Source organism: Mesoplodon mirus, assembly GCF_964341445.2.
Source record: "Mesoplodon mirus genome assembly, chromosome: 4".
In the NCBI taxonomy this organism is placed as follows: Eukaryota; Metazoa; Chordata; class Mammalia; order Artiodactyla; family Ziphiidae; genus Mesoplodon; species Mesoplodon mirus.
The window spans coordinates 38,622,165-38,638,397 of NC_138979.1; the positions used below are offsets into that span (position 1 = coordinate 38,622,165).

General features: G+C 38.1%; 1 protein-coding gene across 3 annotated transcripts in view; it reads right to left on the reverse strand.

The window, feature by feature from the left end:
- FANCI (FA complementation group I) overlaps positions 1 to 16,233 on the reverse strand; it is an 80,075-nt gene that overhangs the window by 45,111 nt on the left and 18,731 nt on the right. For all 3 annotated transcript variants that reach the window (XM_082619817.1, XM_082619816.1, XM_082619818.1), the window contains exons 4-12: positions 13,606 to 13,736; positions 13,005 to 13,161; positions 12,868 to 12,925; positions 11,152 to 11,193; positions 10,475 to 10,598; positions 9,719 to 9,804; positions 8,009 to 8,135; positions 4,010 to 4,102; positions 3,229 to 3,365 (exon numbers count right to left, since the gene is read on the reverse strand). In XM_082619817.1, coding sequence (XP_082475943.1) covers positions 3,229 to 3,365; positions 4,010 to 4,102; positions 8,009 to 8,135; positions 9,719 to 9,804; positions 10,475 to 10,598; positions 11,152 to 11,193; positions 12,868 to 12,925; positions 13,005 to 13,161; positions 13,606 to 13,736 — 955 coding nt within the window. The remainder of the gene's footprint in view (positions 1 to 3,228; positions 3,366 to 4,009; positions 4,103 to 8,008; positions 8,136 to 9,718; positions 9,805 to 10,474; positions 10,599 to 11,151; positions 11,194 to 12,867; positions 12,926 to 13,004; positions 13,162 to 13,605; positions 13,737 to 16,233) is intronic.

Sequence of the window (16,233 nt, forward strand, 5' to 3'; positions counted from 1 at the left end):
TTCTCTGCCATGTTACATATTTCCCAAACTTGACCTGGATAACCAACACTCCACATAAATTCTGAATTTCTTAATGAACAGTAATGGGAATGGCAGGCAAGCAATCTCTACTGACAGAACACTGAGAAAATCCAAAAACTACAGAACATTAAAAAACATATGGAAGAAACTGGAATATCTCAATGTACTGACCATTAGAGATTTCTATTCAAGATTTCATGACTAGAAGTTAACTGCTGCTTCTTCTATTCCCCTCATGCCAATAACAACACTTACACTATACATATGCTTACACGTTTGCCTCCTTCTCTAAACTGAGACTCTCTACGATGGAGAGTAACACTGTAGTCATATTTTTACCTACATAGCCTAGCACAAAGGCTGGCATATAGAAGGCACTAAAATAATTACAGTAAGAATATTTATATTCATACTTATATCATATTCATATCTATAGTATGAATTGATGAATGACTGGGTTTCAAAAGCATGAGCTGAAACTACAAATAGCCTTTGTAAAGCAGTAGAATCCTTGGTGATGTTATACCACTTAATGTTACCCACTATAGTGGAAATGTATGTTTATAATAACCTTTATATCATATCTACCTGCTAAACAGCAACAAATTATAATGCAGCATTAAAGAATGAAGGAGATAGTTGTGAACAGATTCTCATAACATTTTGACAGATTTTAATAATAGTCACACTCTGGAGATCTGGGATCAAGATAATAGACTGAGCACATGCTCCATTCTTCCCACCCCAAATACCTACCAATGACAGAAAAGATACTTATACCTATGTGCAAATGTCTGTATGTGGTGTATACGTACAGTCCATGATAATGTGGAAAAATAAGAGGTGTTTTTGACTCTCTAGAAATTATGAAGAATCCTTAAAAAGTGAACATAATATAAGAAGGAAGCCACAGAACACACAGTGTAAAATGAAGGGGTGCCTCCAAAAGCAGATACCAAAGGCAGATATACTGGGAACTAGAAGGAACCTTGGGGCAACTTTTGTGCATGAACAGTTTGGTACACAGCAGCCTTCTCTACCTTTTTCTCCAAGACACCACTGCATCCGCAGTTTATGCCAAAAAATAAGCAACCATGAGGCCTGTCCTTGGATGGGATCTGTGCATAGAGGAGCTTGGGCCTGAGAGGCAGAGCAGCACTCTAAGAGGATGACAACATGCTGGAGGATTAGGGCAATGCCACACCTAGAAGATTAGCCTTTGGTACATCCTACCACTATCCTCAAGCCACAGAGGTAGAATGTGTTAAAAGATACAGCACTCTCAGACAAACTAATGGGGAATATAAAAAACAGTAATAAGGAGATAAGCAATAGCCACCAAATACAAGAAAATAATATCACCATGAAAGAGAAGCACCAAACTCAATGAAGAGAACTAATCGCTACGGGAAAAGGTTAATGGAACAAACAGAAGATTTTAAAAGTCTAATGAATATCCTCAGAGAAGTAAGAAAGAATAGTATAGCATGAAACAAAAAATGAACTGTTATGAAAATAGAACCAATTAGCAATTTTGGAAATAAAAACATGATGGACGGAGTGAAAAACTTAATAAATGGACCTAAGAATAAAATGGGCAGAGCTGAAGAAATAATTATTGAGAAGAGTGAGCTAAGGAATTTTTGTTGAACTTGACACAAAAAGATAAAAATATGAAAAGCGTGAAAGAAAAATTAAGAGATACAGCACACAGATCAAGAAATTCCAACAGTTAATAGGAGACAACAGAAAGAAAAAGGGGAGACAGTACTCAAAGAAAATAGAAGAAGAAAATCATTACAGAGTTTAGGAGACATGACTCCTTACAGTGAGAGGGCACACCAATTACCAAGCAGAAATGAATTAAAAAGGAACTTACATAAACACAAATTGTGTTAAATTTCAGAAGATCAAGGATAAAAATAAAGTCTTAAAAGTTCCCATGAAGAAAAATAACAGATTATCTAAAATAATACAAGAATCAGATAACCATCAGACTTTTCATCAGCAATTCTAGATGCAAAAAGACAATGTAAAACTGATTATAAACTCAGAATTTTAAACCTCGTCCAACTATTATTGTTCAAGTGGAAGAGCAAAACAAAGACATTTTCAGATATGAAAAGTTTACTATCCACAAACCGTATCAGAAAGGATTACTGCAAAAAATATATACTTATGGCATATTTCCAAGTGAAAAGTATGAGGTTCAAAAGATACATGTAGGTCTTCCCTGGTGGCGCAGTGGTTGAGAGTCCACCTGCCGATGCAGGGGACACGGGTTCGTGCCCCGGTCCAGGAAGATCCCACATGCTGCGGAGCAACTAGGTCCGTGAGCCATGGCCGCTGAGCCTGCGCGTCTGGAGCCTGTGCTCCCTAACGTGGGAGGCCACAACAGTGAGAGGCCCGCGTACCGCAAAAAAAAAAAAAAGATAGATGTAAACAAAGAAACCAGTAAAATTATGAAGTCTAAATAAGTATAGTCTGTTAATAATCTTAACAAGAATGAAGTGGAGAAATAGTGTGTGCATAGTGTGTGCTGTGGGCTAAAGTTCCCATCTTGGAGGGAGGAGACTGTTGTAGTCAGTTTGCTACAAAATGTTTATCTGTAACATGAAAGAGCTCACACATGATTGGTAAATAGGGGAGGTAAGTATAACCTGGAAGTTGTATTGGCTCATAGGTGATTTTTTTCCTAGTACATTAATGTTCTGCACCTCTAAGTATCTGCAGGTAAACACAAAGTATGTCAATAGAGCTAAATATAGCAAACCATGGAGACAAACCACAGACAAAGCATGACACAGTAAAGACTTATAACAGCTAACATATATTCTGAAATACAACATTAAACATGAAAGTAACAACTAGGATGGTTACCAGTTTTTTCAACTTGATTTAAAATGGATTTGCCTAAAACTGCTAATTTAATTGTCTAAAACTGCTAATTCAATTCCATCCATCAGTCCCAAACTGCAACAGTTAAAGTAAATAAAACTCGGTTTTCTACTCACCTAAAAAGCCAATGAAGACTCAGGCCAATAGAGTAGTAATAGCATGAAAGGAAATAGCATGAAAGGAGCAAAGGTACCTACTTCAGTTTTGTATCCTTGCTATCAAGGTGGCCAAGAACTCAGCCCTTGGGATTCAAGGATCTTCTGATCTTAACACCAAATACCCTATGAACCTTATGGTTCATGAACTTACCTATTCTTTACCACTTCCAAGATCATGGTTGAAACACAACATCTATGAGGAACTAGATTCTGAAGAAATTTTGAGCCTTGGAGAAGCTGAAGATCCTTAAAGCTTTTTATAACCAAAGACTTTAAAAGGTCAAATACCTAATATAATGAAAGAAATAGGAAAATGAAGAAAAAAATGATAGCCCATACTATAGAATCTTAACCCTGTAATTGTTCCTACTTGCTGCCATACACTCATATCCCTATGACAACTGTTTCACTGATGAGTATGATACAAAAATTATGACTTTCAGTGGGAACTTAAAAGAGCTGAAGACAGGCCTTCCTTGAGAGAAAAAGGGCTAAAAATCAATATTACTCACAACCAGAGAAACACATGAGAAAAAAGGGTAAAGGATTTTATATTTTCATTCTTTCAAATAACAGATTCTCATTAATTTCAAGTTGATCAGGGACAGTTTCTTAGACAGCTACAACATAATACAACTGCAATGAATACCCAGCTAAACTTCCCATTCTTGCTACTTGGACTGTGTGATGTTTCCACTCTTATTCCCATCTCACCACCTGGCTTACCACACAATAGGAAGTGGAGGTATAAACCAAGTATCTGAAGAAGTCTTCAAGCAGCTCACAGAGAACAGTGTGGGCCTACATTCTTATAGGGGAATATGCTGCTGGCAGGGTGGGAGTGGAATTGTTTAGGAAAAGATAATTTAAAAAAACAGGCTATTGTACACTTTATCAACTACAGAAGGAACCAAAAAGTCATTCATAAATACCTGTTCCTCAAATCTTTGTATTCTTGTTACAGAGAGGAAGAGGGCAATGCTGAAAGGACATATATTACTACTGAAATCTCCTTGCTGTCCTGCCTAGAACAGATAAACCAAAAAGGAGTCATAACGTACATCTTAAAAGTATAACATATCCTACTTAAAAACAAGTCCTTAGATGGATCAGAAACCTAAATATAAGAGCTAAAGCTATAAAACTTTTAAAAGGAAACACAGTAGGAAATCTTCAAGACTTTGGATTAAAGATTTCTTAGATACAATAACAAAAACATAATTTATATTAGAAAAAAACTGATAAATTGGATCTCATTAAAAATCAAAACTTTTGTGCTTCAAAAGACACCATTAAGAAAATGAAACAAGCTGCAGACTGAAAAAAATATTTGCTAATTACATACACGATAAAGGACTTGTACCCATGATATACAAAGCATTCTTAAAACTCTTTAAGTCACAATCAAAAAATGGGCAAAAGATCTGAATAGACATTTCATCAAAGATATTAGAACAACTAAATAAGCACATGAAAAGATGTTCGGTTATCATCAGTCACTAAGGAATTGCAAAGTAAAACCTCTATGAGATACTGTTTCACAGCTATTAGAATAGGTATATTAAAAAAAAAAAAGAGACAGTAACAAATGTTGGCCAGGATGTGGATAAACAGGAGCCCTCATACAGTGCTGACGGATATGTAAAATGATGTAGCCACTTTGGAGAACAATTTGGTAGTTTCTTTAAATTATAAACATATGGGACTTCCCCAGTGGTCCAGTGATTAAGACTCCGTGCTTTCACTGCAGGGGGCGCAGGTTCGATCCCTGGTCGGGGAACTATGATCCCACATGCCACACGGCATGGCCAAGAAAAAAAGAAAAACATTATATATAAATATATATATAGACATGAATGTATTACATAACCCAGAAATTCCACTTGTAGGTATCTACCCAAGAGAAATGAAAACATATGTGCACACAAAGACATGCATGTGAATGTTCACAACAGTATTACTCATAATAGCCAAAAAGTAAAAACTCAAATGTCCATCAACTGGTGAAAAGCTAAACAATGGATATGTCTATACAATGGAATACTATTCAACAATAAAAAGGAATGAAATATTTGTTAGTGCTACAACATGGATAAACCTCGAAAATTATGCTAAATGAAAGAAGCCATACACAAAAAATTACATATTGTATAATTCTATTTATAAGAAATCAGGAAAGGTGAATCTATAGAAACAGGCAAGAAGGATCTTACGAGGTGATGAAAATGTTCTAAAACTGAATTATGATGATGGTTGCACAACTGGGTAAACTTATGAAAAATCAATGAATTACACACTTAAGATGCGTGTATTTTTTTTTCTTTTTTTTTTTTTTTGCCTGTGTTGGGTCTTTGTTGCTGTGCGTGGGCTTTCTCTTGTTGCAGTGAGCAGGGGCTACTCCTTGTTGCGGTGTGTGGGCTTCTCATTGTCCTGGCTTCTCTTGTTGTGGAACACGGGATCTAAGTGCGCAGGCTTCAGTAGTTGTGGCACGTGGGCTCAGTAGTTGTGGCGCACAGGCTTAGTTGCTCCATGGCATGTGGGATCTTCCTAGGCCAGGGCTCGAACCCGTGTCCCTTGCATTGGCAGGCAGATTCTTAACCACTGTGCCACCAGGGAAGCCCCAAATGGGTGTATTTTATGTTATGTAAATTGTACCTCAATAAAGTTTAAAAAATAGGCTCTTTGAGCCCTGAAAGAAATGACAAGAAACAAAAGAAAAAAAGGAATACAGCTTCCCTGGTGGAGCAGTGGTTAACAATCCTCCTGCCAATGCAGGGGACACGGGTTTGATCCCTGGCCCAGGAAGATCCCACATGCTGCAGAGCAACTAAGCCCGTGCGCCACAACTACTGAGTCTGCATGCCACAAATACTGAAGCTCACGCGCCTAGAGCCTGTGCTCCGCAACGCGCCTAGAGCCTGTGCTCTGCAGCAAGAGAAGCCACGACAATGGGAAACCCATGCACTGCTATGAAGAGTAGCCCTGGCTCGCCGACTAGAGAAAGCCTGTGCACAGCAATGAAGACCCAACACAGCCAAAAATAAACATAAATAAATTAATTAATTAAAAAAAAAGAAAAAAAAGGAATAAATATAAAATCAAAGATGAATAAAACAAAAACCAACAAACAAATATAAAACAGTCAATAAAGCTGGTTCTTTGAAAAGATCAATAATATAGTCACTGTAAACCTAAATAAAAAGAAGAGTGAACAGATAGAGAGAAGACAAAGGAGCTTTAAAGGCTAGTTCCCACATCATGGTCTTTAAATATCCTTTCCTACAAAAGGGACCCAAGGCTCCTTAGAGAAATCAGGATGGGGTAAGGAAAGTACAAGTGTGTCTTGGATAGCTTATGCCACAGAAGTGCTCAAAGACTAATGGGGCCATGTCAGAAGGACACATAAGCCTTGAGGTAGTCAAGGATCCAATTAGCCAAATATGGGTCACTTTGAGTACTGCATACGAGTAGATTGAATTTTAAAAGGTTCATTGGCTGCATAACAATATCCAAAAAAATGGGGGGGTGGCTCTTTTCACAGAAGAAAACCAGCTAATAATGTAGAAGGAATGACAGAATTAAAAATTTCTAATCTCAATTCTACCATTTTGCAACTCCCAGTATAATTAGTGATTTAGGCCAAGAATCATCAGTAGACGGGAAAACAAAATCCACTGTGTGAAAGGTTGCTGAGGAAAAGAATTTTCGCATGCCTCGAATTATGATCCCATGGATTACTTTCTAATTACAAAGGGAAACATATATCTTTGCAAATGAAGAAAACTGATGGTCATTGTCTTGATCAAATGATTTGGCTAAGACTGCCTGATACTATGAGCCTCTTGACATAATGCAATAGAATAGTGGTTGGCAAACTACAGCCTCTGGGACAAATCTAGCCCATCACCTATTCTTGTACAGCCCATGAGCTAAGACTGATTTTCACTTTTTTAATTGTTGAGGGGAAAAAAAACATCAAAGGAAGCATAATATTCTGTGACACACGAAAATTAAATAAAATTCAAATTGCAGTGCCCATGTAGTTTCATTGGCACACAGTCACAGTCATTCATTTATGTGTTGTTTCTGGCTGCCTTCTTGCTACAACAGTAGGGCTGAGTAGCACTGACAGAGACCGTATCACCTGCAAAGCCTAAAATAGTTACTGTCTGTCCCTTCAGAGAAAGTTTGCTGACCCCAACAAGAGAAAGTATACAACAGCACTTATGACATATTCTTGCCAAAAATGTTTAACTTGAATCTAATCATGAGGAAACAGACAAATCTGACAATGAGAGACACAAGAAAACGGGCTGGATGCTTCAAAAAACTCAATGAAAAGGTATTAATCCTTATTCTTAGGAGACATCTGTGGAAGTATTCAGGCATTGAAGTGTCATGATTTCTTCTTTTAAATGGTTCAGAAAAAAATCTATACTTGTGAGAAAGTGAGACAAGGTAAATGTAGCAAAATACTTAAAAAGAGTTCAAAACATTTCTAATTTTTATCTTACTACTTCACAAATATTTAATGATGAATGACTTAGCTTCACAAAACCCCACAATATATTACTAGAAATAGGCAATTTCCCCAATTCACAAATATGGAAACAGAGGTCAAGACTGAAGCTCATAGAATAATGGAGTTAAGGTTAAATTTTGAGTTTCCTGCTGAACAGTCTTCACCTTTTTTTTTTTAAACACTAACACACTTAAGGTATGGTTTTAAAATGGAACTCGCTTAAGAATGTAGTGATATCATACATCTTCCACTTTCAAAGTAAAAAAAAAAGAGATCCTCTAGACCCAGGGTAGTTCTACAATATTGCTATGTATTTGTTTCCTGTCATTAACGGGCATAAAAGAGGCTTGAGTTCAAACATCCCTTTTTCATAAAGAGATCCTGGATCTCCTTAAGAGTGTGGGGCTACCTTTAAGAGTTTCAGTAGTTCTCTGCCTAGTTCACAGTCCAACTTGATGGCAAACACAATGTGTAGAATAATGGTGCCTTCCACGTGACGAAGTTCACCTGATGGTACAGTAATAAAATCCAACAGCCTAAAAGATTCAACAGAACGGTATGAGCTATAGTTTGGGAAAGAGACAACAGTGCATATGCTCATATGAACAAACAGAAAAACTCAAGCTGAACTGATATGATCCCTGGAGGCAGGCACAAAGTACTAAATCTACTGTCTCATTCTCTGCTCCTTTTTACAAAACTTCTTGAAAGAACGAACCGTCTATAGTCATTATTTCCACTTCTTTACCTCTTCCCAGTTCAATTCAATTCAATTAGGCTTCTGTCCCCTCCCTAACCTCCCTTCCAATGCTATTTGTAGCCCTTGCAAGAATAATCAAATGACCTCTACACTGTCAAAACCAATAAACAAGTTTCATCTTAATTAAGCCTCAGCAGATTTGACACAGTTGACCCCTTCTTTTTTGAAACATTTTCTTCTCTTAGCTTCTGGGGCATTGTCACTGGCCTCTTTATTTGTGCTGGCTCATCCTCCCTTTAAATGGTGAATGCCTCTGAGCTCAATCTTGGGTTTCTTTCTCTTCTCTTCACGATTTCCCTAGGTGACCCTATCCAGTCTGAAGGCTTTAGTCCTTTCCAATCTCTATCTCCTGTCCTGACCTCCCCCTAAAACCCCAGACTGCCTGCTCAACACCTCCATATGGGATACTAATATACATCTCAAACTTACATGGTCAAAACTGAGCTTATTTCCCCCTAAACCTGCTTTTTGTCAGTCTTTCCTAACTCAGTATATAAGACCACGTTCTAATCAATTGCTCAAGCCAAATAACTAAAAGTTATTCCAGATTAGAAGCAGTAGGCTGAAACAGGATTAAAAGCAAAAATTCTTCAGCCAAACTGCTTGAATTCAAATCCCAGGTCCACCAATTTATGGCTACATAACCCTTGGAAATTCCTTAATTTCTGTGTGCCTTGGTTTCTACATGCATAAAACAGAGGCAAAAGAGAGTTGCTGTAAGGTTTAAAGTGCTTAGAACAGCACTTGGCACAGAGCAAGCACTCTGTATCTGTTTCAAAAAAAATCTTCTTTTTCAGTCACATCATGCTGAGTCCTGCCTTTGCACTAACTGTTCCACTAACTGAGAATGTGCTTTTTCCTGATCTATATATCGTGGCTCTTATCATTTAGGCTTCAGGTAAAATAGCACCTTCTCAGAGAAGTTTTCCCTGACCACTCAACCTAAAGTAGCTATGCTGTCACTATCATCATCCATTTGAAATATATGCATAACACTTTTCACTCTAATATTTTTGTTATTTATTCATTTTCTTTTCTCTTCTCGTTGAAATATCTCCATGAGAGCAGGAACCTTGTCTGACTGGTTCATCACTGTAGTCCTAGGGCCAAATAGTTTCTGGCACAAAGTAAACACTTAAATAGCTTTTAAGCTTGCAACTTACAGAACAATTATTGCTGTTTTCCTGGAAAGATTAAAATGAAAGAGTTGAAGAGACTGCATTATTCTTTTAATTTTATTACTGAGCAGCTAAGGGGACTAGGGAAATCCTGTGCTGAGGTGAAGGTATGGACTGAACAGTTAGATAACAATGAGATGAACTTGGAGAAATGATTTTATTTCTATACTGTATTACTCACTCGTCACCACTCTGTTCCTCATTGTGCTGCTTATCTAGCTTGTTGAAGAAAGCTATGATTCCTTCCAAAACCCTCTTCCGGCTTCCCTGAAAAAAATACAAAATAAGTAAGGTCTCACCATAAAGGGCAAGTTGAACTTAAAGTTCTTTTCAGCTTGGGGCCTCCCTGGTGGCGCAGTGGTTGAGAGTCCGCCTGCCGATGCAGGGGATACGGGTTCGTGCCCCGGTCTGGGAGGATCCCATATGCCGCGGAGCGGCTGGGCCCGTGAGCCATGGCCGCTGAGCCTGCGCATCCGGAGCCTGTGCTCCGCAACGGGAGAGGCCACAGCAGTGAGAGGCCCGCATACCACAAAAAAAAAAAAAAAAAAAAAAAAAAGTTCTTTTCAGCTTGAAGGATTTTCAAGTATGAATTTAAATAGATAAATTATAACCTAGAGTCACACTAAGAATTTACAGAACACTTTCACGTTGAAATTGAGTTTGAAATACATCTTAATATCAGATTTTAAGGGGCCTATAGTCCACCCTTTCTGAGATCTTTATCCCTTTTACTACCACACACACACAAAATGTGGTACTACAAGAGATAATGTATGTTTACTTTGGCTGAGGACATGACCTTTTTACTAGATCAAATCATCACACATGAAATAAAAGCATCTATGCCCTAGCATATAAAACAAGAGTATGAATAAGCTGAATGGTACCAACTGGTCATTTCACCAGAGTTAAAAAAAAGCAAAATTTTCATTTATACCTTTGAGGAGAGAACCAGAAGCTGATAGACCAAGGGTGGTACTTCTTGAAGATTCAATTCAGAGAACATCGTCAACACTTTTCCCACCACAATTTCCACCTCTTCTGCAGTCAGAGGGACATCCCTGTGGATCAAAGATTCTAAAGATCAGGGCTTCCCTGGTGGCGCAGTGGTTGAGGGTCTGCCTGCCGGTGGGGGGGCCGCGGGTTCGTGCCCCGGTCCGGGAGGGTCCCACGTGCAGCGGAGCGGCTGGGCCCGTGAGCCGTGGCCGCTGGGCCTGTGCGTCCGGAGCCTGTGCTCTGCAGCGGGAGAGGCCACAGCAGTGAGAGGCCCGTGTACCGCAAAAAAAAAAAAAAAAAAAGATTCTGAAGATCAGAGCCTAATTTGGGAGATATTAGAATACTATAACTACCTCTTTTGATTTTTCTCTAATGCAGAACCTTAAAGGGGACCAATAACCTTACCTAAGCAAAGTTATCTTGGAAAAAAAATCATAAAGTTATACTTTAAATAAGAAATCAAAGCAAAAAAGAGTGGGGGGAAATTCTGTAAAAGAAAACAGAGGTACCGATACTCTTATTTAGGGAACAGTGGTATCTGAGCTTGCTACATTTCAGTTTCTAGTAGGTAAGTTCTCACAGCAGGATATAAAAAGAAAAGGGAATGATGATGCTTACTTGAACATGGAGGTGAGTTGGATTACATACTGATGATCCCATCTGATTAAAGAAATTGACACAGAAAGTTTATGTCATTTAAACTTATTTACATATTACTTTGTAAAATTAGTAAGGAGGAAAAAATTAGGGCCATTTCAAGTTTGATTTGGTACCACTGGGAAACAAGATCAAAGAAATGACATTTAAAACAATGAAATAACAGCTTTTAACCTATCAGACTAGCAAAATCAAACTCTGATGATATTCAGTGCTGGTGAGATTTTGGGAAACAAGTACTTCACATACCGTTTTAGGGGATGTACACTGATATAATCCTTCTGGGAAGACAAGTTGGCAATACTACTCATCAACTTTAAAAATGCACATAACCAAAGACCCACCCAACTTACTGTTAGAAATATATCCTATGTACATGCTTATAAAAGGTCACCTAGACATACAGGATGTTAATTCCAACACTTTTTATAATAGCAAAAACCCAAATAGCCAAATATTATTTATCGGCAAAAACCAAATAATTTAACAATTGGACACTAGCCAAATATTATAACAGAATACTATGGAACTATTAAAAAGAATGATGTAAAGTGGTATATGCTGACATGAACAGATGTGTTAAATGAAAAATGAAAGGTATATTACAATGTAGTGAATAAACTCTTTTGTGTAATTAAAAACAAACAAATAAATGGATAAATATACATGTGCTGATTCATGCCTAAAATTATTTCTGTAAGGGACTTCCCTGGTGGCACAGAGGTTAGGAAACCGCCCGCCAATGCAGGGGACACGGGTTCGAGCCCTGGTCCGGGAAGATCTCACATGCTGCAGAGCAACTAAGCCCGTGCACCACAACTCCTGAGCCTGTGCTCTAGAGCCCGCGAGCCACAACTACTGAAGCCTGTGTGCCTAGAGCCCTTGCTCCGCAACAAGAGAAGCCACCGCAATGAGAAGCCCACACACCGCAACAAAGAGTAGCCCCTGCTTACCGCAACTAGAGAAAGCCCACGCACAGCAACAAAGACCCAATGTAGCCAAAAATAATTAATTAAAAAAATATATATATATATCTTAAGGATTTCTTACTATAAATATACACACACACAGATATATATATATATATAAAGAATTTTTCATCTTTGATGTATGTCTTTATATACTTCATTTTTAATGGGTATAAGTTACATGGAATGGCTCTACCTTAACTTATTGATACATAGCTTATATACCATAACTTACATATCTCTATTATTGTATGCTTAAGTTGGTCACAAATTTCTGTGTTGAAATGTTCATGTATGAAAATTTTCTTATATGTTGCAATTTATCCTTAGAGTAGATTCTCATATCTCTAGTTTAAAGATACAAACATCACTTATACATCTCACTCCCTCAAAAAAATATAAAAGATAGTGGTAGGGTGACTTCCAGCCTTAAGGACCTTGGGACTCCAAATACTGCTATAGGGATAAACTGCTGTGTTAAGATGGAGAGTCAAGTAAGTAGAAACTATATGTATAGTCTTAGAACAGAGAATAGAGTAAATAATCTCTCTCAAAAATTCATCACAGACTAAATGGTTTTATAGTGGTAGACCATAAACCAAAATGGACTAAAAACTTGAGAGGTATAAATTCCTAAAATAAATGATAATTCTTTTTTTGGTCACTTGTAGTCCTGAGAAAGTTCTACGTATTAATAAGAAAGACTCACCTGCCAGAACAGAGGGTGTTAATCAACTGCTTCTTACATTCTTCCCCACTTAGTTCACCTAGAAATGCAAAATACACGGAGGAATAAATTTAATTCAGTGAAGAGAGTAAAAGCCACTAAGATTGGAAGAAAATTACCTTTTCCATAAGCTAGATTTTCCTTCTTGGTAGCAAGGGCAGTGAAAATGATGGGTAATAGCTCCAAAGATTTTCCATTCGTTAGGTTGCCCTCTTTGACAGCATCAACAAACTCACTGGCTAATTCAACCAATAATGCTCCTGGAAAATTGTGAACCTAAAAGTTCATGGGATTAAAAAAAATGTTAAGCAGAAATCTAAATGTTTGATATCTCTTTCTAAGAAATACTCTTTTGCTGAATTAACAGAACTGGCATTGAAACCCAGAACTGGTCCTTTAAGTGATTCAGGGAATCATTCTGCTCTGGTATAAACTTATAATTGTAAAGGATTTCATAGATCAGGATCTTCCACCAGCTCCCTGATGTTTTCAAATACGCCAACTCTTCAAAGAGATACATGTCCATGATACCAGAAATGTAACGTAAACATCTAAATGGTTTATGGCTCATCCATCAACTATTTTGTTTTATAACAGTAGTTCTCATTCATAAATAGGAGCTATGGTAGGTTGGGAACACTTAAGTTTTCCCTCCCTCCACAAATTACAAACCCCCCAAAATCCACCCAAAACCAAAAAAGTTTTTGTTTTCCATCTCACCTCCAGCATTAGTAATCCTATGATTTCAGATGCTACTTCTTTCTGCAAATCCCCTGATTCCAACAATTGGACACAACAACTGTATATCTTAAGTCTCCTAAGAGCTCCAGCTTCCTCAGAACAGGGGAAACCTTATTGTTTTAAACAGGTGGTACAGAAACAAAGAAAGAAAAAAGGGAGAATTCTTACAAGGTTGAAGGGTAAACAGGAAAAACAAACAGCTTTGTAGTTGAATATAGAAACAGAATTATCAAACTACTTATTACTATGGTGTTTAGAACAGCAATATTTAGGAGCTTTGAAAAAGTATTTAATTTAGACAAAAAACTGAAACATTACCTTTTCTACTTCCACCCATGTCATTAATTTTAAAAATAATTTTATAGTGCAGAAGAAGGAACACCTTCTAATATACTTTAGAGCTTTTCTGGGATCCAGTAACCCAAATTAAGTGCCTTTAACATACTTCACTTCAAAACATCATCACTGATTGATGTCAGTAGGAATGTAGAGTAATAAAGACCTTGGAAAATGCTCTCCTCCATAAAAGCAACTAGAACACTAACAAAAATAGTGAAAACCAACTTGTTCAGAATTCTGGAAATTAACCAGACTTGCAACAATCCAGGGAGAGTTTATTTAAGATAAACAGCTGAATCTAAGTGAGAATAGCAAGCTCTGTTGTGTTTCAACATGCCCTCATTCCACCTCCTAACCCCTACCCCCACCAGTCCAGCAGTCTTTAAAACCAACAGTTCACACTCATGGTACAAGCCATCAGTCTAGCAGCCTCTGGAGGGGACAGAATATGATTGGAGCTCCACCAAAGCCCAATTCTCAGGTAACTGTCATTATTTGACCTGTCTGGCTATTCCCTAGAAATTTTCACTCGCAAGACCTGTCTTAACTTGGCCTGACTTAGAACGCGCCCAGTGCAATCTTTTACCAGGGGCATTTGTCTAAACCAGTTGCAAGTGATTACTTTTTCAGCTGCCTGGAGAGCAATAACAGTTGGGCATGCAACAAGCTGACCAAAGAACTTAAAATATAAGTCTGGAGAAAGGTGCATAGGGGACTTTGAAACATTCTGACATATTCCTGGGAACCTAGGAGGCCATGAAAATATTTAGGGTTGTGCATATGGAAAGGGCTGTGTGTATGGCCAGGCAACACCCAAGAGGACCCTAATCTCTCACCTCTGGATGATCCTGAGGCTCTGCACAAGCAGAAGGGCTAAGGAGGACTTATAAGCTACCTGAGAACTGAAGGTGTGCACCTGACATGCACAGGGTCCCTCAGCAAAGGCTGGGAAACTCACTGGTTCCAGGCATTTTAAAGGAAATCTTTGCCAAATCATTAGCTGACCACAAAGCTAACCAAACAGAGACTTCAGTAGCCACACAGAACAGTGCCCATACACAACAAACAATACATATTTTACAAAATTAGTTCAGAAGAATAACTATTAAAAAAAAAAGCAACAACAGATCTGGGGGAGGGGGGTGGTATCTGATTTCCAGAATTCCCACAAAATATCATTTAAAATGTCCAGTTTTCAGCAACAAAAAATAAAAAACATACAGGGAAACAAGAGTATGGTCCATACACAGGAAAAAAAGGAATCAATAGAAACCGTCCCTGAGAGCGCCCAGATATTAGATTTACTAGACAAAGACTGAAATCAGCTATTCTAAATATGTTCAAAGAACTAAAGGAGGGCTTCCCAGGTGGCGCAGTGGTTGAGAGTCTGCCTGCTGATGCAGGGGACACGGGTTCGTGCCCTGGTCTGGGAAGATCCCACATGCCGTGGAGCGGCTGGGCCCGTGAACCATGGCCGCTGAGCCTGCGCGTCCGGAGCCTGTGCTCCACAACGGGAGAGGCCACAACAGTGAGAGGCCCGCGTACCACAAAAAAAAAAAAAAAAAAGAACAAAAGGAAACCATGTCTAAAGAACTAAAGGAAAATATAAAAATGATGTCTCACCAAATAGAGAATATCAATAAAGAGATAGAAATTATAAAAAAGAACCAAATAAAAATTCTGGAATTAAAAAGTACAATAATTGAACTGAAGAACCCACTAGAGAGGCTCAACAGGAGATCTGATCTGGTAGAAGAATCAGAGAACTTGAAGATAGAGCAATTGAGATTATCCAGTCTCAGGGACAGAAGGAAAAAGAAGAAAAATGATCAGAGCTTCAGAGACCTGTGGGATCCCGTCACGAATACCAACATAGACATAATGAAAGTCCCAGAAGGAAAGGAAAGAGAGAAAGGAGAAAAAAGAAGTAATGGCCAAAAACTTCCCAATTTTAATGAGAACACTAATCTACACATTCAGTGAATTCCCTGGCAGTCCAGAGGTTAGGATTCTGTGCCTTCACTGCCGAGGGCCCAGGTTCAATCCCTGGTCGATATCACACAAGCTACACAGTGCAGCCAAAAAAACAAAGCAAACAAACAAACAAAACCCACATTCAAGAAGCTCAAAGAACTCCAAACAGGATAAACCCAAGAGATCCACATTTAGACACACCATCGCAAACTATCAAAATCAAAGATGCCTCATCATAAAAAAAACCATATGTGAAAAACCCACACTTAACATCATACTCAATAAGGGAAGATT